The sequence below is a fragment of the Drosophila mojavensis genome, unplaced genomic scaffold (genome assembly GCF_018153725.1).
Source record: "Drosophila mojavensis isolate 15081-1352.22 unplaced genomic scaffold, ASM1815372v1 contig_74, whole genome shotgun sequence".
Classification (NCBI taxonomy): Eukaryota; Metazoa; Arthropoda; class Insecta; order Diptera; family Drosophilidae; genus Drosophila; species Drosophila mojavensis.
In genome coordinates this window covers 2,684,785-2,708,019 of record NW_025318899.1, presented here as the reverse complement: position 1 = coordinate 2,708,019, position 23,235 = coordinate 2,684,785, and the positions used below count along the sequence as shown (strand labels likewise).

Here is a 23,235-nt window from a genome sequence, read left to right as displayed (position 1 = left end):
TTCTGTTTTGCGGCCGGAAAACTAAATTTACAGCATTACAAGTTCCTGTAAGCAGCTTATCGAATATAGTAGAAAGTCCAATGCTCAACGCTCGTCCGACTGCAAATAAAATCCGACAATCAAATGATTTATAAATAAGCTCTACTTGCCACACATACGAATATTTTAGGTATGTAAACGAATGCCATTCACAGCGAGAGCTGAAGCTGACGCTGGAGAAGATTTCATAAACTCGAATGGTAGATATTCTGCAAATACTGTGGAAAGAAATATTGTGATTTTTTCTTAAATTATATCAAAATTAGATTAGATTAGCGAAAAGGAATGGCATATGAAAAAAAAAATGAAATCGATATTTTTTTTTTTTATAATTATTGATAGTTTTTAGTATTTTATTATCGATTGCATTATTGTTGAAAAAATATTAAATAATAAATAAATATAATATTAAATAAATATTATCTATATTAATTTTTATTTTTCTTTTTCTGCTAATTTTCTTAGATGTGAAATTATTATAAATTACAATAAAATATATTTTGTTATATTCTAAAATTTATTTTATTTTCTAGCAAAAACATCCTAAATGTATGGGTCTTGGTTTACATATTAATATCACACCACTTGAATCCTGTGTGTCCTTACTGACCATACCAAATCACATTCCAACTTAATCCCATAACAACCCTGACCACCCTGCGCTTAACCACTTGTAGGGTATTAAGAGCTGCAATGATTGCTCGCTTTTCGCAATTGGCTATTGACCAGCTTAAATTGAGTTGTTGTTGTTGCTTTTGTCGTGGCTAGTTGATCTGTTAGCTGATTGCTGGCGTACATACATACCTGGATAGCTGGATATTATTAATATACGAGTGGTGAAATTTATGTGCAAGCGAGACACAAGAAATCAATTGAAAATTAAATGAAATAATAATTAGCTATAATGTAAGCATTAAGTGAATATAAATCCTTTAGTGCAGCTCTGAAATGAGCTCTGCAATTTGAAGATTATATTGTACAAAATATCCTTGGCATTTCTTCTTATTATGCATTATCCTTGGCTATATCTAAACAATGTCTGAAATCAATTGATGTCGATTTTATCAATGCTCAAAAGGTTTCTTGCAGTTGCAGTTGCAGCCAAATTGCATTTATGGCTTTCCACTTTTATTTAATTTTGCACATGCAATTTACCTCATACCAGCGGCTGCCTGCAGCCGTCATCCTTTAGCTTCTGCGCTAGCTAGCTATGAGCACACACACACACATATATAGAGAAAATTCCTTTCAAACATTTTTCTACACAATTCGACGATCTGCACAAATGAAGCAACATTTTCTCTCAAGAAAATGCGATTTGTGCGCTTTTGAATGCAAGCGACGTACCAGCCACGCCCATACGCCCACTCGCACACACACTAACACACAAATACAGATTTCCCCTTGGGCGATGTATAGCTTATCCTTTGACGATGTGAAAACTGCACGGACAAGCAAAAAACTTGAGGCTGGGCAGCAGCTCCAGTAGCAGCAGCAGCAGCAGCAGCAGCAGCGGCAGCTAATAAGGAAGCGTCGCTGCGTCTGCTGACCGCGCACAACGCGGCGTATGCGCAACGTTTACACAAAAACGAAACTTGCATTAAAGTTTTAAAGTGCTTGAAATCAATTATGGAACAGCTCTTTAATTAAATATATATATATAGATTCTTGAACATGAAAGTCGTGCCAAGACCAAACTTAAATTCCGACGACACAGTTGACTCAATATGTATTTTTCGTCATTTTTATTAAGTATACGCACTGCAGATTTCGCTGTCAATTAATTGCTGCTTGATTTAACTGACAAGCTGCTTAATTGGCAGCGAGGCAAACATGTTTACCGAATTCATTTTTACAAATTATGAAGCATATACATACATATATATGAATATATAGAGAGTAGGAGGGAGGTAGAGGAGGGGTAGAGGGGCATTCACTCTTGCTGTCTTTCTGTGTGTCTTTTGGCCTTTCATTAATTTGGTAATGTAAGAGCAGCTTATTTGTCCTGATGTTTCGCCTTTCAATTAGCGAAATCGAGGCCTTTAATTGAAGTCGCACACATGCTCAGAGCTTAAGCATTTTACACAGAGCTATACAAATATATATATACACACACACACACATATATACTATGTATCTCTCATTGTAGGGGTCCTTACATTTGGCCCCTACGTTCCCCTATTTGCAACTAAAACAAACAGTGCCTAAAAAAAAATTGTGTAACAGCAAACGAAATACGAAATGAAAAAAAAAAGCAAACTACGTTCAACTTGGAACATTGTGAAAATTTTCTCAGTAATTAGCAAAGTTTTACGCCTTAAAACAAAGGACTTCCGTGGGGGCGTGGCGCTGCTGTCAACGACTGTTACCTGCCTGCCGAGAGCGCTGTGCGTTGAATTTAATGGAAAAAACCTGAAATGATAGCAAAAGCACCAAAATAAAAGAAATAACAGCAAAGAGCACTTCTATAGTGGAGCAGGCCTGTACCCAACCAAAAATTAGTTCGAAAAGAAAAGGTCAATGGCTGGGGGCCACAGCCCCAGCTCGACTCACAATAGATCATAGCAATGAAATTTGCATAGCTTTGCTATGACCTTCAGTGAGGTGTGAGAGTTTGCCAAGGGCAAAATAAACGAGCGGAAAAATATGTTTTAGGCAGGGGCTAATAATAAAATGGAAGAATATGAATAAAGTTTTTTTTTTAAATATATTTATTTTAATAAAAACGAAATGGAAAATTTATAATGAGATTAATGAAATAAATGCAAATTATTTGCTGCATAAGATTAAAATATTTAAATATATTTTTGGAGCTAGAAATGTATTATTGACGGCCAGAAATGGCTAACTTTTGCAACGATCTATTTGATACAAGTAAACTGGAATTACAAGATATACTAAACAATCTGTACTATACCCTGCAATTGCTCTATATTAATATGAATTACTATACTAAACCGTATACTATATGTGTAATATGCTGTCTACTATATATATATGCTCCCACATGCCCAACGAGAACTTGAATTGAAAAAGAATCCTCTTGCACTCTATACAAGTAAACTCTATTGTGAGAGCTCCTCTCAAACCACTTACTTCGCATGCTCAACATGCGAAATTGCTGCATCGAAAGAAGAAATTAAAACAGTTAAGAGAAACATTTACAACTTCACATACAATTGAACTGTATTAAAGTTAAGGGGGAAACGAATTACGGCTTCAGCTTTAAGAGGAAAAATATGTTTTCTTTTTGTTTGCAAGAGATGGCAGAACAAAGTCGTTAGCATGTTGCATGTTGCATGTTGCGGGCTCTGTGGCAGCCATGCAAATGATCAAAATAATTACATGAAGCGGCAGTTTTCAGAGAGTATTTCACTCGTAGCTCATGCTTGTTTTTTTCTCCTATTTTTTTGTGTTCTTCCTTGCAAGCAGAAGCAGCAGCAACAGCAGGAGCAGCCGGAGCAGCAGGAGCAGGAGCAGCGCCTTACAAAAGACAAGCGCAGTCGCAACTTCAAAATGATGAAAATGAGTTTTCTTTACAAACAAAATTAAAAGTAAGCGCTCTGACTGGATGGAAGGGTGGAGGGGGGGTGATGAGTGTCGGGACGGGGTACGGAGGGGATTGGCGACGATGCAGAAGAACGAGAAAATTGCACACCAAATCCAACGATGTGCAAAGTTATTTTTCACAAGTGCTTTGCAGCCGACGCAACCTCCAAGCCAGCCCAACCACTCATCCACCACCACGCCCACTCATCCCCCACCGCCTTAGCCGGTTGCTGTCGCCTGCATATGGAACCATGTGGCCATGTGGTTGTGTGGATCTCAGTTAACTTATGGTTAGCACTGTGTGTGCGTGTGTGTGTGAGTATGTCGCCAACAGGCTCCAAGCCACCGCCACCTCCATCTCCCTCACCCTTGACTGCATATTCCTATATTTTTATGCTGTGCAAATTACAGCTATTTTTCATAGGGCAGCAACGCTTCGACTGTTCCTGTTCCTGTTTCTGGTCGGGCTCTGCTGCATACCGCTCTCTCTCTCTCCCTCTCCCTCTCTCTGACTCGTTCGCCCCTCTTCTGGCTGCCTCTGTTAGGTGCCAAGTGATAATAATTTCACTGTCTACCCAGCACGCAAAATGGAGAGCTTCTGCTCCATCTCCCGCTTCCTGCTACTTTTTCAGCCAGTCACAATTTTTTTTTTTTTTTTTTGTGTACCACAGCTCTTGCCTAATTGCCAAGACTTTGACTGGCAACCCACACACACACACACATATACACACGCACAGCAGCCCTAAGCTCTAACCCTTAACACAAAATCCAAACAGAAATCTATATAAATGTTGCGGCTTTGGTTTATTATGCATACGACATGTGGTACTCAGTAGCGCTGGCAAAACTGCTTGGGGTTAATTTATTTACTAAGGGAGATTTTATTTCAGTTATAATTTTTTTTTAACTTGTGGCATAAGAGTTATTAAAAGCAGTTAATATAATTTTGAATGATTTTTATGTAAAAAAAAAAAAAAGTATTTCAGCTGGTTAATTGATAAGGCAAAATGCATTGACGAAACTGTAAATTGAGTAGGGATTTCTGGATAAAAATAAAAAAAATTTTGAGCATAGTTTTAACACTAGTTTAACTCGTCATGCCAATAGATTTTTCAAATACTTTTTTAATTTTTTATAACAATTTTTTTTATAACTATATAAAAGTTGATTTTTCTTTGTTGCTTGCTAAAAATATTTTTGCTCTATTTATGCGCTCAATGATGATATAGCTATATATATCTTGTAGATGATTAAGCTGACTTGACACACACAAGCACTCATTACACGTACACCCACGCACACGTACACGCGCGCACTCACACTTACTCAGGCGGGCACTCATAATTTTGTTGCTGTGAAAATATCAATAAAGGAACTAATAAAATGCGCGCTGTCTTAAGTGGCTTACTGTCACTTCAACGCACACACACACACACACACAAAGAGTACTTATATATGCATGTGTGTGGGTGTGTGCATATAATGTCAACGAAAGACTGCTACACTGCTAGTTTTAAGAAGCAGCCAAGCCAAGCTAAAGCAAAATTTGCTGCGCTCTATGTATGGGAATGCAACATAAAATCCGCACTTTTTACACGTAAATAAACTAGTGTGAATATGAGAGAGTGTATGTATGTGTGAGTGTATGTGTTTGTGTTTATTTACTATCATTTAGTGATAGTCTCTGAGCCACATTATAGCCATAGCACAATATCGAGTTGCTGCTCTGCTCTTGTCTCTTTAGCTATTAGCCAACATATATTATAGGGTCAAGTGGCAATCGTTTGCCAACTGCTGTCTCGATGTCCCCCTGTGGACCAGAGCCGGCCAAGTGCTGAGTAAATCTCATTCATAAATTGTGAATGTGCCAAAGAGCTGTTATGAATGCGAAACTTCATTGAGAGCTTCTTAGCTTGGTTGTTGTCTTTGCTAATTGGTTGCTGCTGCAGCTAAGCTGTGGGGGAGCTTTTATCGTAATATGTTTTGTGGTCTGCTTTTGAGGGCTTTGAGGAGCTTCTGTGTGGAAAGTTCGGTACTTTCCCTAGTTATGAAGCGAATTGGTGGAAGTGTATAGAAATAGGTTTTCTGGTAGGATTGCATAGCTAATGGTATAGCTATATATAAAAGTCAGTATATCTTTATATATACTGAGATTTCCCATTTATTATTATCCATTCCCATTTATTATTATCTTATTATTTATCTATTCTTCCGTCTATCTGTATAATAGCATCGCCTATTAATAACTTTGACTCATTCAGTTTATTGGGTATTTCTCTTCCAATATAAACAGTTACCTCCCACCGCGTTTCTAGATATCGTTTCAGCTCCCAGTAATCATCTCACCCTCTCTAAATATTCATATGAATACCCCGAAGTTCCATTCGTAGTCCATTCAAATCCGAAATTTTTCAGGTTACTTTCATCTCAAAAGCTGACCTTAAAGTATTATCTCCTCTAAATTTACCCCAACTTGTCACACATCAAACTAAAACTACTCAACGGAAGCAACCACATTTAAATCACCATCTCAAAAGAAAATTCCATTATTATTATTTCACTTAATTGCAAAACATAAAATTATCATTAATTTTATTTTGGTATAATTACATTTCTGTTTCTTATTATTGTTTACATTCATGTATGTATGTATTTATGCGGTATATATATTTTTATTTATATGCAATTCGTATGCTTAGTAAAATCACGCAAAAGTTTGATTTGAATTGTGGTTCGCCTTCAGTGTGAAACCTCATCAGAATTAGCTCTTTATATGAGACAGAGCGTGTGCGGAGGGTGGTGGATAGGAGGGTTTGGGCGGGGCGCGGCGGGCCAGAGGGCGGCAGCTTTCATTCTAAATAATTGTTTTCTTTAGACATAAAAATTAATATTACGAACACGCTTAGTTTGCATTAAATAACAAATTAAAGAAGTTCTATATATATTAAAAGAGAGCTCACTTGTTGCTCCAAGTTCTCGTTTTTTTGTTTTTGTTCTTCTCAGTGTATACACTTAGCAAAAATAACCCCATGAAGTGGAGTAAAATATGTGCGCCATACACAATTTAAAAAAAGTCGAAAAACGCTTTTCGCTGCTGCGAATTGAATCGCATTGCCTTTGTAAACTATTTAGTATCTAAATTGACCCTTCTTCCCCCGCTCGTTGTGGTAGACCCTCAGCGGTGAGTAGCTGCCATTGGCATTGCCATTGCCATTGAGAGCGGCCCCAGCACCTGGACCAATGCCAGCACCGTTGCCGGCCCCATTGCCATTGCTGGCGGTTCCGTTTGTGCCAAAGTTCTGCGACGCGGAGCCCGAGATGAGCTCCTCCGAGTGCTGCGGCTTGGCGGTGCAGCGTGGTGCCAATATCAGATTGTAGATCACAAAATAGACGAAGGCTATGATGCAGGCCACGATGGCCAGCCATTGGTAGGTGCAGGTCCAGTAGGGCAGCTTCGGATGCTTCTCCTCGCGAGCCAGGCCAATCAAGGCGCCAAAGCCCTTGCCTGAAAGAGAGATGAAGGATTAGTATATAGCTAGATATAGTATCGATCGCCGTCAGCTCAGAGACTCACCTAAACCAAAGAAGGCCAGCACAGCGATGGCCTGTCCCGTGGCAGTCAGCTTGCGTGGCATAGCGTGTCGCATATAGAGTATGATCGTAATCCAGATCAGGCCAATGACAGCGGGCTCGATGGTCTCCATGACGACAGTTAGCCAATTGGTCTGTGCGTCGCTGAGCGCCGTGAAGCGGATGACAAAGATGGCAAATCCGGCAATAAAGATGTTCGAGTGTCCACAATACTCGATAAACTTGTCCACATTGAAGAACAGCACCAAGATCAGAATAATGCCCGAGTAGCAAATGGCATTGACGTCCGTGAAGGTCCAGAACAGAAAGCTGTGCACGCTGCTCCAGAAGGTGCCGAAGAGGATGGCCACCAGCGTGAGCACCGCAATTTCGGGACTGTAGCGGCGAATGGCGGACATGGGCACCACCAGCATGCCCGTCTTGGTGTGCCACCACCACTCGGGTGGACTGAGGGGCATTTGAGAGGCGCTCAGCAGCACCACGGCGCCGAGCACAAAGCAGACGATCAGTATGATCAAGGCAGCCAGAGCGGCATCATGATTGGGCTGATGCTCCTTGAAGAGCAAGTCCAGCGGCGAGAAGAGTATCACGTAGCCAATGGCACCCCACACATACTGACGGCAGACCTCGCCGCGACCCTCCGACGTTTCACGAACTGCAATCACGATCGCCGTGTTGAGCAGGGTCAGCGCAGCCAAGGCGAAGACATCGCCCAGCAGACGAATGATCAGATAGCTAATCAGAGTATCGTCCACACTGCCAGTGGTCTATAAATGGAATATTGATGAGTGCATATTGATGAGATCTTGAAGGAAAGTCTCTCAGCTTACCGTGATGCATTCGCTATCGGCTAGAACACTGTCCTTGCCGTCGTATGCATCCACAATCATGCACTCGATAATGGGCTTGCACTCGGTGCCATTTGTCAGATCCTTCATGTATTTCACCTGCTGTGGTGGAATGTTGCACTGAATGCCCGCTGAAAAAAATGAGGAAACTTTAATAAAAATGCAAATATAGACAAGTAATAATAGAGAAAGCAGAAATCGGCATAATAATCTCTCCCTCCCTCTCTCTCTCTCTCTCTCTCTCTCTCTCTCTCCAACTTACCCAGTGGATATTGACACCAGCCGATGGTTTCATTGGTCTTTGGCTCGTCCATGGCAGGACCCATATCCGCATGCACCACAATGTTGGGCGTATCCTGTGTGTACACATGGCAGTGCTTCACAATATTCTCGCCCTGCTCGTTGCGCTCCGTAATACAGAGATGCGGTGGCTCCACATAGACCTTCTTGGGTGCGCTCTTCACTTGACGCTTGACGCGCAGCACCTCAGAGCTGATCTGCTCCACTCCGGCGCTGTCTGCAGCCAAGTCAGCAATGTTCACGTCTCGCCTGGGTCTGTACTTTTCCGTGGTCGCACTCGCCAGATCATCCTGATCGTAATCGAACTCGGAGCTCTGCTCGGTGGAGGGCGCCGCTGTGGGCAGTTCGCCTAGCCAGAACTGATACATGTTCTCATGGTAGTTGGGATTCAGGCAGCTGTAGGTGCAGTGGGTCAGCTTGACGCTGCCCTTCTTGTGCTCCCAGTTGTGGCAGGTGCCGTTGCTGCAGAGCTTCTGGAATATGAACGCGCCATTGGCGTCGCAGCCAAAGTTCACGTCCGGCTCTACGGCCGGCTCACGCGCCACCTCCGGCACAAAGAAGAGCATTGCATAGATCAGAGCTGTCAGCAGCAGGAACACAGCTGTCAGCCGACGCAGCGTACGTCCGAATCCATTGGGATTGCGGGCAGCCAAGCGATCCGCCCAAGGACCGGCTATCACTGGACCCAATATCGAAACAAATGCTGCTGCAATTGTGATTGTGCGGTACTCCGAGAAGTTCAAACCCAACAGCAACGGCTTCGTCGCATGCAAAATGTGCAACGCTGTGAGACCTGCAAAAGTGAGAGTAGAATATTAAAATAAATCGCCAACTTTCTCTACTCGATTCTCACACCACTTACCGCTTATGATGAGAAAAACGACGAGCTTCAGCGATATCAACGTTTTGTTGATGCGCGGACTGCTTCCGCCCTTGAAGCCCATTGTAAATCTAAAATCTATTTACTCCTTTCGTTTAGTATTTGTCTGCAATGAGAGAAAACAAACAACAAGTTGAATACAGGCAGAAAAGTAATTGTTAATATTTCCTCTGGCATGTCACCAGCTCTCAGTAGACAGCAGACAGAGCAGCTTGCCTTGCGGTTAAACAGAGTCTCAATGTTGCCAAATGCAACCGCAGCTCTATAGTAGATGATAAACAATCCACACACAAAGCAGACGACTGAACGAATACACTACTCAGAAATATATCATCTATGATTTCTTATTGAGGAATACCCCTATGCCCATCAATGCAACAATTCAAAATGCTAATCAACGCTATCAATTGAATGCTGTGCCAGTTCCCAGCGCACATGGCATCGATTGAAATACTTAACAATGTTCTGCATGTAAGCATGTATGTGTACATATATACATGTTAACATAACTGTAGACAATGCTAACGGGGTGTCAAAAAATAAACAAGTGTCAATAGGCGATGGGCCACAGCAACATTAATTCGCACCGTTGAACTGAAATAAAACATTGCCATAATAACATGTTACAAATACGAAAAGCTTTCTCCAAACACACAAAGTCGAAATACTCTTTGAAAAATGTATAGAAATACAGAGTGGAGATATAGATTAGATTATGATTGTCAGACTCTTACAATATGCGAGAAATCGACTTGTAATAAATTATATTGTAGTGTAACGATTCCACTGAATACCTTTTATATGATCAACTGCGTGAACTATAAAGCATACATATATTACATAAATAGCTCCGTAATATATTATAATACCATGTCGAATTTTTACTTATGTGATAAGTTGAGTGTCTCATAACTCCTAAGGAAAATTCCAGCAAGCGAAGTTAAAGAAAACTCGAGTTACTATAGAACAAACCAATAGGTGGATAGACAAATATGAGCTTGATAAAGAATAGATGTATGAGAGAAGTATCAAAGAATATAAATATACATAATCATATAATATTTTAATGCCCTACTCTATAGACATTTAAATAGTGTTATCTTCTAATACATCACATATCTCCTATAGTATTTAAGCACCCCTAACATACTCTATGCTAGCGTAAAATAGCGATGAGCATTTTCAGCAACAACAATTAGAATATAATATATGCGTATGGCTGCTGCCCTAGACATAAATTTAAATTAACTGTCAACGTAATTGTCAATGTTATCGCTTTAATCATTGGCAATGTGTGAAATATATGTTGCTGTTGTTGTTGTTGTTGTTGCTGTTGTTGTTGTTGACAACATGATAAGCAACTGCAGCAAAACAAAAAGCAGAGAAATTAGGATGGGGCTTAATGCAGTCACTAAGTAATCCCGCACAGTGCATTAAACCCAGCAAATTGCTTTGTAATCACATAATTCATATGAGTATGAGGATGCTGTTGGAATGCAGAGAATGAGTTTGTTGGATGGATGGATGGACTGCACCCACGTAGAAAGCGTCTGCATTGTCGTTGATATGAATGCAATTTCCAGCAGCTCTTAAGTGAAAGATCTGGATTCTTTGTGTTGCGACAATGAGATAACTGTGTGGAAATGGAAAGTGAGCTAAGCAGCCAAGTGTGCCGCTCCATATACCCTGTAAAACAAGCTGTAGGGGAGTGCAAAAAGCGAAGATTCCCATGAGGTAGATGCCAAATAAGGAAAAATGCTTTTTATAGAGCATAACTTCAAATGTTATGATAGAGTTCCAAGAAATCTTTGGACAATCACCTCATAAACAAACAAAGAAATATTATAGGGTATTATAAAAAGATTCGTTTATAGCTGCCGCTGACATGCAAATGCGCAGAACTCAAACGAGATTTGTAACTTTACGAATAGTACAAATGTTTATGCAGTGTGTTTAACAGGCGGTTGGACATTGCCTAAACCGGTTGTTAAAGTTGTCAGCCAGTAATTACATCACCAACACGGAGCCAACCGAGCGACCAGCCGGCCGAAAACTGGGAAAGACTGCGTTTGGATTACGCCCCCAGAGCCCCAGAGCTCCATAGCACCATGGCCGATAACGAGGGCCGGGCAGATGGGCGCTCGCGCTCGCCAGCGCCAAGCATCTGTAACATTTCAAAACAAAACTTTATGCAAAGTAAATTTAAAAAACCGATCTCTCAAAATCAAAAACCAAAACAACAACAACACGAACGCCATTTGAAGGCCAAAGCTCTTACAAGTTGTTTAACCTAAGTAGAATTTATGGACTCTGAATGTAATGCTCTGACGCGAGCTAATCAATAATGTGTGAAGAATAGATGCACTGTTTAACTGCAAACTGAACAACACGTGTAAACAGAGGAGTAGAGCAGCGTAGATAGAGGGAGAGCTGAAGCAACTAAGCAAAATAAACATTTTTTTAAACTATTTTAAATATTAATGAGTAGGCCAGAGTATTTTTTTTAAGCCAAGGTTCAGGCTTTGCTGCCTGAATAAAACTCAAATATGAATTAAAAATAATATTTTAAAAATATATATATTTAATTTTTTTTAATATTTTAAATATTAATGAGTAGGCCAGTGTATTTTTATAAGCCAAGGTTCAGGCTTTGCTGTCTGAATAAAACTCAAATATGAATTAAAAATAATATTTAAAAAAATATATATCTAATTTTGTTTAATATTTTAAATATTAATGAGTAGGCCAGTGTATTTTTATAAGCCAAGGTTCAGGCTTTGCTGTCTGAATAAAACTCAAATATGAATTAGAAATAATATTTTTTTAAAATATATATCTAATTTTTTTTAATATTTTAAATATTAATGTGTAGGCCAGAGTATTTTATATAGCCAAGGTTCAGGGTTTGCTGTCTGAATAAAACTCAAATATGAATTAAAAATAATATTTAAAAAAAATATATATATCTAATTTTACATAGCATTACAGCTTACGTATAGCCCATCAAAATCTGGCTTTTGTTTGGCTATTTTTACATGTAAACTAAACCAACAATGTCAAAGCTAAAACACCAACAGCTATGAAAATGTAGCTGGCGCTTATAAAAAAAAAAAAAAAAAAAAAAAAAACTAACAAAAACAGTGAAACAAAAGAAAAATATTAATCTACAAACTGAATCAACATGATGATGATGATGACGCATTGCACACGCACACGCAAATACACACAGGCACGCACACACACACACACACATAAAGCAGCAAATCTAAGCGCAGTTCCGCGCCTCGCGCTGCTCGCTCGTAATTAGGCAAGCCCAAATGAAAATAGAAATTTGATTATGAGATAGGTTCAAAAGGCAAAGCCCAATTAGACCTCGTCTGTCTCTCTCTCTCTCTTTCTCTCTCTCACTCTCGTTAGTAGTCTTTTCAAACAGATTCTTTTGCAAGCTGCAAGTTTTGTTCGATTGCCAAACATCTTTTTCGCACCTCTGTGGGTAGCTCCGTAATTGCAGTTGCAATGTTTATTGTTGTTGTTGTTGTTTTTTGTCTCTCGCCTCGTTGTTCACTATGTGGGTCAATTGCTTGTTTTTTGTCTGTCTAAATTTGTTGTTGTTTTTGTTTTTGGGGCTTGCCTCCAGACAGACAGCGTTTAATTATGCGTAACGTGTCAACGGAAATCAATGGAACAAACACAAAATGCAATGCAATGCAACTGACGACGTTCAATTCAATTCGAAACATTTTATGAATGAGTGAAATGCTGAAGCTAGTTCCACTGTGCAGCTGACTTCATAAGCATAGCAAATCGCCATAGTTCGATTATTCGTGATTTGATGTTACGCCCCTATCTCTAATAATTTGTATTGAGAGTAGTCGTGTTCGTCTACCATAGCTGAAAAGTCTTTCTTCACTTCCATCACACACATTAGGTACTTCAATTTGTATTAGTTAAGCCCACACGAGATAGATCTAACAATAGACCAAACAATAGCGTATATCCCACAGATTTATGCTTAATTCGTGCCTTAACTTTCAATACATTAACTTAATTTGTTTACCAAAGTGTTCGAAATTTAAATTTTGTGCGTTGAATGACAATTGATAGTAGTATTGCTGGAGGTCGTATATATTGTATATTAAGTATTATACAAACACTACTATTTCTATGGTTATTCATAATCTACTATTGCTTCAACTCCTACACTCTCCCTCATGCTCTTACTATAACTAAAAATCAACTTCCTATTATTATTCGAACTCCTACTCGAAATCTTACTCCTACTCATGGTTCAGCTTCTACTCCTTTCTACACCTACTCCTATGTGTACTACTCTTTGTATAACTACTCCTACTTTTGCTAGTCCGTTTATTAATTCTATTCTTGTTTATACTTCAAGTACTACATTTAGTAGTATTTCTACTACTTTTCTTATTCCTTTTTCAATACTTACTGCTACTACTATTACTATACTTATTCTTACGCCTACTCTGTATTCTACTCCCCTGCTGTTCCTCCCTTTCGTACAGCTGCTACTGTTACTACTCCTACGCTTATTCCTACTACTATTTCTACTCCTACTCTTAATTTTCCTGCTCTTCCTACTCCTGCTCCATATCTTTTAGCAGTTTAATGTGTTGAACCATAGTTGATCGACTAATAGTTGCTTCCAGTCAGACATTAGCAGCCCTTTCGGGGCATTTCATGTTAAACTCACTTATAGCATTCCAACCCATACGTAAACTAAAACTAAATCAAAAGCCAATGCTATGCGAAGCAAACAATCGAATTGTACTTTGATTTGTTCCAAATTTGTTTATTCGTTCTATTCTATTTGTTGTTTCTGCTATTGTTGTTGTCTCTGGAGCGTAGTCCGTCTAACATTTTGGCGGCTACTTTGACATTTAAATGGGCGCCGTCACGCCTCAAGGCAACAGTCGAATATAGGAAAACAAATAGATGGAACAGCTGCCGGCAAATGCCAAATGTAATTTGAAATTACGCAATATCGATATATATCTTTCGATTTGATTTTGTATGCGATACACGATAAACGTGTCATAATATACTATAAATATATATCTCTGTATATACATAGTATATATCTTTGCTACGTTGAATTTTACGGCCGAATTGAAGTCCAATTGGAGGCAGCATTTGTTTACCTATTCAGCACGTAGCCTGCTGGCATTTTATTGAATCAACGACCTACAAAAATCAAACGACCCGCCAAAGGTGAGAAATAGTTAGTGACTGAGTGAATAAGACATAGCACCTACCGCATCGACCAGTTTATGAAGCTCATTTCCGTTAATATTTATGAATGATTCGAGTATTAAATCAAATTCATACGCTTCACCTAAAGCCTATGTAAACAAATCGGTTATGAGTAGGATTTATGACTCACTGGCGTTTCAAAGCCGTTGACAACTTGTAGAAGCATTTGACATTGGCTTCTATAAAACAAGTATGCATACGCTTGGAAGTATATACCCTTACACACCCCATACACGCCCATACGTACGAGCTGTAAGCATTTGCGAGCTTAAATTAATTCTAAAGCCCTATAGGAATGTTGTCAGCGGCAGTAGCCAACTACGTAATACTTGTGCTTTATGAATTGTTTGCTAAATACAGTTTTAATTGTCTATTTTAGTGACTGAACTGATGATCATGCTAAGGGCTGCAACTAGAGACTAAGACAATATCTAGATTATTAGTCTAGCCAGACAGTCAAACTGCTATATCAGTTCTCTGCTTGATACATTGATCAACTAACAAATTGCTGACAAGCACTAGCAATATATAAATAATTTTATATATGTATGTATGTATACCTCTGACTGATTAAATCTTTGATTAATTGTCAGTCTTGATAAACCATTGCAAACTAAGCCTGACCTGACAGTCTGACATCATCTGCCATTAAAAAACCAATGCTGTTGCTTGATAGAAGTTGAATGAAGTTTTTCAGCTCTATCAAAATTAGCTCTTAAATTAAATAATAAAACATATATAAGATTCTCCACGGCTAAAATGAGCGTATTCTTGTAATCTATATAATATCAGTCGAGATAGACTGGAGATTTGATATTTGCCGCCATGCCAATTCCCTAGTTTCAATAGGCAATCACTTGGCTAGATATACCAAACAACAATCATCTATCAAATATCAATAAACATACATTACTCAAAACCTATGCACCCTCTTGCACTCGCCCAGCGAGCATAGCTATTTAGACAAACATTTCTTTCATTGCACTCTAAAAACTAGCGTTTCCCTGAATTATGTGCATGTGTATAGCACGGCCCTTGAGAGCACTCACGCAATCCCAGCCAAACATTTGCTATGACCCTCCTCCTGCCGCCCACCTCCTGCTTGCTGCTCCACCACGCCTGTTTCTCACCTACAGTGCATAGCAGAGGGTGGCTTGCGATTGCGGTTCGTGTTGTGTTGTTGCCGGCTAATTAATTAGAAGAAATGACCAACAATGAAATTGGGTCACAATAGCTGGGCAAGTGCATATGGATAAAGTTTTTTTTTTTATTTATTTATTTTTTTTTTTTGGGCGGTGGCTCGCAAACGGGTTGTAAATTTTATAAATGTTTCCACAGCGAAATTCCTAACAAATTGTCACAGTCGAAAATAGAAAATAGTTCTCGCATTTTGTGTATAAGTAGTACATAGAGAATGAGATCGTTCATTTGGCGGGGGGCGGGCCAACAGTGTGGCAACAGCTTTTAGATAAAAATAAATATTTGGTAAATCAATAAATAAAACAATTCAGTTAGTATATATATATGTATATGTATATATGTTTGGGTATTACCACCTGTTGCACTTCTATTCAACAGATTTTGTTTACAATTCTTTCACTTTGAGAATCCCATGGCTCGAAGATGAAAAACAAAACAACAGCAATAAAAGTACAAAAGAAAACAGTTAAATGCGATTGCAACAAATGCTTTTATTTAGACATTTACATTTTGGTCAGTGGGCAGCGCCATTAAACAGTCCGAAAATTTATTTCGACCTCAATTTGCTGATGGCATGACCCCACAGACGACGACTCATAGACGACACACAGCCACAGTGTGCCACATATGTATGTGGACCAATGTGTCGATGACATCATGGGATTCGTTTTTGACTGTCTCCGACGCGCGTCGCCACACATTTGACGCAATATTTGTGTGCGAGGGGGCGGCGGGGGGCGTGGAGGTGACTGATCTATATTTATAAATATAAATAACAGGGTGATCTAGACTATATAGTACGACCAATTGTTTATATATTAACATGTTGATAGAGGAAGATATTGTCAAGGCTACACAAGTTTTAGTGTATAAGAGTGAGCCAAAGGAATATGCTTAAGGAATATATTTTCATAAGTCTAGCATATCCTACAGTTTATCATATCAAATTACTATTATATATTGTAAATATAGCCAGAATCGACAGAGAGAGAAGAGCAGTAGAGCAAGAGCTAGAGCGGTTAGTATAAGATTGATATAATATAAGCTAGAACAGTATAAGGCAGAGTAGAGTGAAACAAGATGATTCAGTATAAGAGTAAAATCAGATGAGCCAATATAAGGTAGAATGGTACACGAAAGATGATAAGTATAAGATGGAGCACCACAGGCTTGAGTAATGAATATATAAGCTTTCAAATGTACTGTTACACAGCCTCTAAGCATAAATTCAACGAAATTAAGAAAATTCTATAATGTTTATTTCGATATATTTGGCAATTAAGTGCCGCGAGCATAGACCTATTTAAAGTGCTGAATTTTTATTGCTTGATTCATTAAAATTAATTTCAATTGCACAAATATTTGAAGATATCATAAAAGCTGTTAAATGAAACTGTAAAAACAAGCTTTGTACTCTGCGTGAAGTAACACCTGCTATGAGCTCACAGTTATGATATCATTCAGTTGCATTCACTCAAAGGCACTTTTATATATATACTATATATATATTATATACGCAATTAGCATATAGCCTCGCTCGATCCGCCTCCGTTTGGAATGCAATTGGAACGTGTCGAAAGTGCAGCAGCGAGTCGGTGCCTGGTGGAGCTTTCTATTGAGCGTAGCACCAAATGCGTATCGACTCTTTGGCAATGTTATTGATTGAATTGTAATTGTTCAATTGGCCAGTTAATTAGGCACATTTTGTTAATAGGCCTATTGCCTAAAGGAGAAACAATCAATGAGCAATTGATGCCATATAAACTGACCACACACACACACGCACACGCACAGTCAGAGTGAGAGACAGACAGAGACGAATAGAAATCAAAGTCAAGACTTGGGGCCAAGTTTGCGTTGGCAGTGACACGATCAAGAGGCAACGTTTGTTGCTTTTTAGCCAAGTCACGCAGTGCCTTTAAACTTGATTGCAACAACAACAACAACAACAGCAATAAGAGCAACGCCAGCCCGCAGACAAATGCAATTCGCATAACCGGCCCCTAAGTACGCCAATCTTGAGCTTGAAGAACACAAAAGCTGGCTTGACTCACTACAAAAAAGAAATAAGATACAGAGATACATTTGTATCTACAACTTGGCTTTGACGTTGACTGTCAGTCAGCGCAAATAAACAGGAAACGGTCGACGGGCACAGCTTCAGCTTAAACATTGCCCATGCTCTCAATAATTCACAAGAGTTGGCAGCACTACGAAAGACGCGAACCTCAACTGAAGATGCGATTGTTGCTGATTTGTCTGGCATATTAACTATGGACACTCGGACAGTCTGACATTGAATTCGACAGCAATTTAACTGCCAGGGCAGACAATTTGATACTTGACAACTCCTCGAAGGCATAGAATCAAAACAGAATGCGCAAAAGTTTGCCCTAGTTACACAAAGTGGCAGAGAAAGAGACAGAGAGAGAGAGAGAGAGAGAGAGAGAGAGAGTGAGATGCCCCATCATCGAGATGCTTTTTAGTTCTTCTTGCCGTTTGTCTCTGTGACAGCGGCAGCAACATTTGTGCCCGAACTCTGAGTCATCAAATTCTTTAGCATGGGGCTGAATGCAAAAATTATGTATTACAAACATGAAACAAAACAAAAACAAAACAGTGACCGAATTATGTATGTGCACACATTGGCTATCTTTAGCATCGAGAAATATGAAGTAATCCAGCAGCTACTTCTGACTCGTAAAGATTTTGTAAGCAATAAAAGCAAATTTTTATGTGGAATTTTTGGAAGAGGTAAGTTTGGAATATGTCAAGAAATTTTTCAACATCGAGTGATATCAACTTGATGGAAAAGAAAAGAAAAACTTTGAAAAAAGTCTGATTTTGAAAATATACTTTTTCGGTTTCAATAGGATGTCTACTTTTAACTATTATATTATTTTGACGAAATATATACAGTATCCCTAGTTGATATTGTAAGAAAATCATGGGAATAGAATAAGCCTTATAGTTTTTGCTAGCAATATAAATATTAATTTTTTCACTCTATATTTCTACTTTCAGAACTTTGCTTCTTAGAAAGTAAGTTTCTGGATAAGAAGTAAGTAAAAATTTCACTATCTTCTTCTAGCTTCTTAATTTAAATTATTCAGATACTAAGACTATAGAAACTTGAAACTTGAAATGAATGAAAGGCTATTAAAATAATTATAAATTCATATGAAACGAGATCATCTTAGTTTGAAATTCGTAGAACTTGTGCTATAAAATTTGTAAGTTCTTACCACAAATCGGATACAGAGATTCGCGGATGAAGATAAGAAACGTCGCTGCTTCACAAATATGCTAAATTATGCTGGGCACATAGGTATTACTTAGGCCATAAGACATTTTTTGTATATATTTGAATGCTACTCCCCATTGGATTTTTTTGGAAGCTATTAACATGTACACATAATGCCACATAAATCCATAAGTAGGCAAACATGTGTGCAGCACACTCAGTGAAAACAGATGTACGAACAAGAGACGAGAGTTCATAATAATGATGTCTTTGGCTGGGCAATTATAAGTAAATCTGATGCGAAACAAGATCAGAAAATATAGTGCTGTATAGCTGCTGACATAATTGGGGTCTACTTTTGGCCAAAAAAAAAAAAAATACAAAAATAAAGAGGTTGCTCGTTTGGATTAGTTCATTAATGGGGCTCGGAATGATGTCATATGTAGCGGATACACTCCAACGCTTTGCGTTTGGTTCGCCTCGTTGTGATTTAAATTCCATTATTATTCTCTTGTTTATTGTATTTTGTCTTTTATTTTTAATTCGCTTCTTTTTTTGTACATTGTCTGAGCTTCGCGAAGCCGCAGCTGCCGCCACGCCCCCCACATCGATACTCTGGCTCCATTGTTAGAATTGTCTACGGTGTGCGCGCCGTCTGTGCCTCGAAGTTGTTTGTCAGGTTTTTGAGATCTTTCCACCAGCTCACTGCGAATTCAAGTTCAAGCTTGCTTTAAGAAATATTTATATACATATAAATGTAGGTACACATAAGTATATTTGTATACACATTTTCTAAGGTGTCTTAGAACTCGATCTTGAGGGTGGTTGTTGTGCATTAGGGTGGTTTTTGGCTCTGGGGTGGTTTTCCTATTGCCTATTGTTGAGACTAGCTCGAATACCTAGCAAAATTATTTTTGACGTTTGCTGCGTAGATTTTATTTTATTTATTTACGGCACGCCTTATGTATAAGAATTTTTATGCCGGCTTCTACTTAGGGGTTTGAGTGAAGGGTTGAAATGATTGCCGTCCAATTGCTATCTGAAATAATGCCATTTGTTGCCACCTTTGTCTTTGAGCATTAGAAGTGGGAAAAAGAAAAACAAAAGTTATTTGAGCTTCTTAAAGAAACCCGAATACAATCTTCAATTAAAAGAAAATAAATCATCATATGAAAGGCTATTCAGGATTCTATCTTCTTAGCCTTTGTATAAAAGTCAAGGAATCTTTTTCTTTCATGTGGCTTTCCTTGGTGCAACAACCCTTCTATTGTCTTGTCCCACTTTCCCACAATTTGTGACTTCATTCATCAATTTGTAAGACCTAGAAACCCATTTGCATTCTGCATTTAAGTCAACTAGGGGTACGCCGAGCTTGGCCTCAACTAAGCAACTGTAGCGTGCAAACATTTGATGATGATGATGATGGCAACGTCGACGTCATCTGCGCAATATAAAAATGCTATAAAAATCAAATAAAAGTGATGTAAGCAAAGGTATACGACTCAGGGATGCCCTATAGCTAAGACTGAAGGTTGGTAGAATTTGGAAGTTTCAGTTAGAGATCGATAGAATGATGTGTTTAAGATTAAAGGACGCCTATTAACTAATCCTACGACAGCCCTAAAACTATCACAAAATATATGAACCCACTAATTAATTCCCTCTCTCCATACTAGATAACGTGCTATAATTCATGATTATAGAGTATCAAATTGATTGTCCTCGCGGGGCTTGCGTAACTTTTGTCCTCAACATTTACTGCTGGCGGCTGTCACACGCGGCGTTTAATGCTCCCCCGAGCGCTGCTCCGCAATTAGTTGCCAAGGTTACGCGCTATTTCCACTTCCTTCACTCCCACCTGCTGCCACAGACGCCTACAGCCCCCGACACCGTGCCGCCTGTGTGAGCTGGCATTATCCTTGCGTCAATTGAGTTTCGTTTTGGCTAATTTAATTACGCAGCCAAATGGTGTGGAAAATGTTAAAAACAGCAACCAAATGCGCCGGAGGGCAGGCGCAGGCCAACCGTTCGTAGGGTGCAGTTGTAAAAGGTGAGCGGGCGGGGGGTAGCTGCATTAAGTAATTTTCCCATGGCTCTGGCGCCGGTCAGTCGCCAAACAAATTGCACTTTTCATTGCGTACAACCGACAGAGTTGTAAAAAGCACTTAACTAGGAGTAGATATAGGTTTATGTGGTACCCATATACATACACATATACATATACATATATATGTATATTTATATAGTTTTCATTGATTTTTATGCCCTGTAGCTTAGAGCTTGTGTTGACAGGGTAGATCAAATAGCAGAAAGATATGTTAACAAGCCAAGGCTTTCATGATAGATCTACAGAGCTATTATCTCTAAGAATTTGCATATGATATGCATTAAAATATCAATTTGTCAAGCTGTTCGGAAGGTTTATATAGTTAAAATACTCTTTATACTCTTCAATAAACTAATAGTCAATTCTAAGTAAATTGCAGCAGTATCCATTTAGTCGATCAACTGGATTTTTCAATGATCATATCATATCATATCATATCATGTATTATATATTCATAGGGTACCTCCTAGTGGTTCGCCAATTTTTTGCAATATTCAGGACATTTTTATAAATATTTAAATATTTAAATAGTATCTGTCCGGCGTTTATCTAATTTTATTATGAAAATCAGTTTGAAACCAAACAAGCAACATGTACATTTGATAGGGTATGCCGCAGTCGTACTCGCATAACTGGATCAGTCGCTGCTAGTTTGGCTGCTCTAAATGAAGCTGATGACTTCATTTTCATGTCTTTTGCTTTGTTTTACTTTTCAGTAGTGTTTGGCTCCTACATGGTATATCCTTGACGCCCTAACCTCCGCCCCCGTCTGCCCTCTGTTCCTTGCCATGTGCGTGTCCTCGACAAAAACGGGTTTTTCGGGCTATATATATATTTTTTGCTTTTTGTAGGCTTGAACTGTTTTGGTTCGTCTTCTACCTAAGCTGCCGTTTGGCTACAGTTTTCGCTCTTGATTTGATTCCAAAACGAACGCAGCCAAACAAAAATGACATCACAATATTTGAGTGGGTTTGATTGTGACTCAATGTGATATATATTCAAAAATATACACAAATCTATATATATACCGTTCGTGTGTGCTGTAGGAGAGGCCAATCTTGAAGATTAGACAACTGAAAGATCATATAACTCATAAGAAGCTTTACTTTAGAGCTTGGGTCTAGAAAATCATAGAAAGTTGTGCTAATAAGAATTTACAGGGTATCAACATCACATGTTTAATTTTAAAAAATGATACATATATAAGTATATGAATTTTTTCATATGTTTAAATATAGTTTTTCAAATATTTGTATAGCTGAAATAAGACTTCTTATATCCATTTTCCAATGAAATTCTTATGCATCCGGTAAATTTTGGAAAATTCTTGACACCATATGCAGCATCAGATATTTGTTTACTTTAAGCAATTATATGCTAAATAAAATTTTAAATTTTTAAATTCGAATTTATTTATGGCATTAAGTTTCGCATTCGATATTCATTTGATGAGCACAAACTGCTGAAAATCACGCACTAGCTTCGCAAATGTCGCGTATTCAAATATAATTCTGTTTTTTTTTTTTTTTTTTTTTTATACGTTTTGAAATATTTAAATTCAACAGACGCAAACGCAGGAAAAACTATAAACAACAACAACAACAGCAACAGCGGCTATAAAAACCAAAAACACCGCATAGTATTTTGATATACGTTAAAGCTACAAAAATAAATATCGAAAAACCAAAAACAAAAAGACAATTGGCCAAAAAGAAGCACAGAAAAACTATAAAAACAACAACAACAACACACGTAAAAGCTCGCGCGGCGTTTTCAAAAAAACGTTGTTTTTTTATATATTTATATATGTATATATATATTTTTTTTTTTCTCATTACATTTTTCGGTTTTGTTTTTGTTATTTTGGCGGCAGCTGAAGCCAAAACGTTCGCCTCGCAATTTTCGCCTCTTTTTTTTATAGACGTGCGCGTTCCGCGTGCGTTGCCAACGCTTTGCCGTTCGAGTGAAAACTAAACGACGAAGCGCTCGAGCAGCCAAGCAGAAGCAAGCGAATTGTCACTGGGCAGCCAGCGGCAGCGACAGCACCACCAACACCAGCACCAACACCACCACCACAACCTCAACCACAGCAGCAGAAGCAGCAGCAGCAGAAACAACTTTTAGTAGAAGACTAAGCGGCAAGCAGCATGTTCAGCTGGTCTGCTATGAATTTCAATTGTATAAGAGAGCGAGAGAGAGTGAA

The 23,235-nt window shown here is 38.6% G+C and overlaps 1 protein-coding gene across 1 annotated transcript; it reads right to left on the bottom strand.

Moving 5' to 3' along the window:
- Nucleotides 1–6,535: 6,535 nt before the first annotated feature.
- On the bottom strand, nt 6,536–23,011 carry LOC6581244 (major facilitator superfamily domain-containing protein 6). The gene is made up of 6 exons (XM_002006950.4): nt 22,871–23,011; nt 9,190–9,313; nt 8,290–9,120; nt 8,010–8,158; nt 7,163–7,946; nt 6,536–7,093 (listed from the first exon to the last, which is right to left on the bottom strand). The coding sequence occupies exons 2-6, from the start codon at nt 9,269–9,271 to the stop codon at nt 6,717–6,719; spliced, it is 2,223 nt and encodes a 740-aa protein (XP_002006986.1). The 5' UTR covers nt 9,272–9,313; nt 22,871–23,011; the 3' UTR covers nt 6,536–6,716.
- Nucleotides 23,012–23,235: the final 224 nt, after the last annotated feature.

Excerpts from the sequence above, each read along its gene's own strand:
- LOC6581244 (XM_002006950.4), bottom strand. The coding sequence starts at position 9,271 with ATGGGCTTCAAGGGCGGAAGCAGTCCGCGCATCAACAAAACGTTGATA. Across the intron at positions 9,121-9,189 it reads CGTTTTTCTCATCATAAGCG|GTCTCACAGCGTTGCACATT; the intron begins GTAAGTGGTGTG and ends TCACTTTTGCAG. Across the intron at positions 7,094-7,162 it reads GCTGGCCTTCTTTGGTTTAG|GCAAGGGCTTTGGCGCCTTG; the intron begins GTGAGTCTCTGA and ends TCTCTCTTTCAG.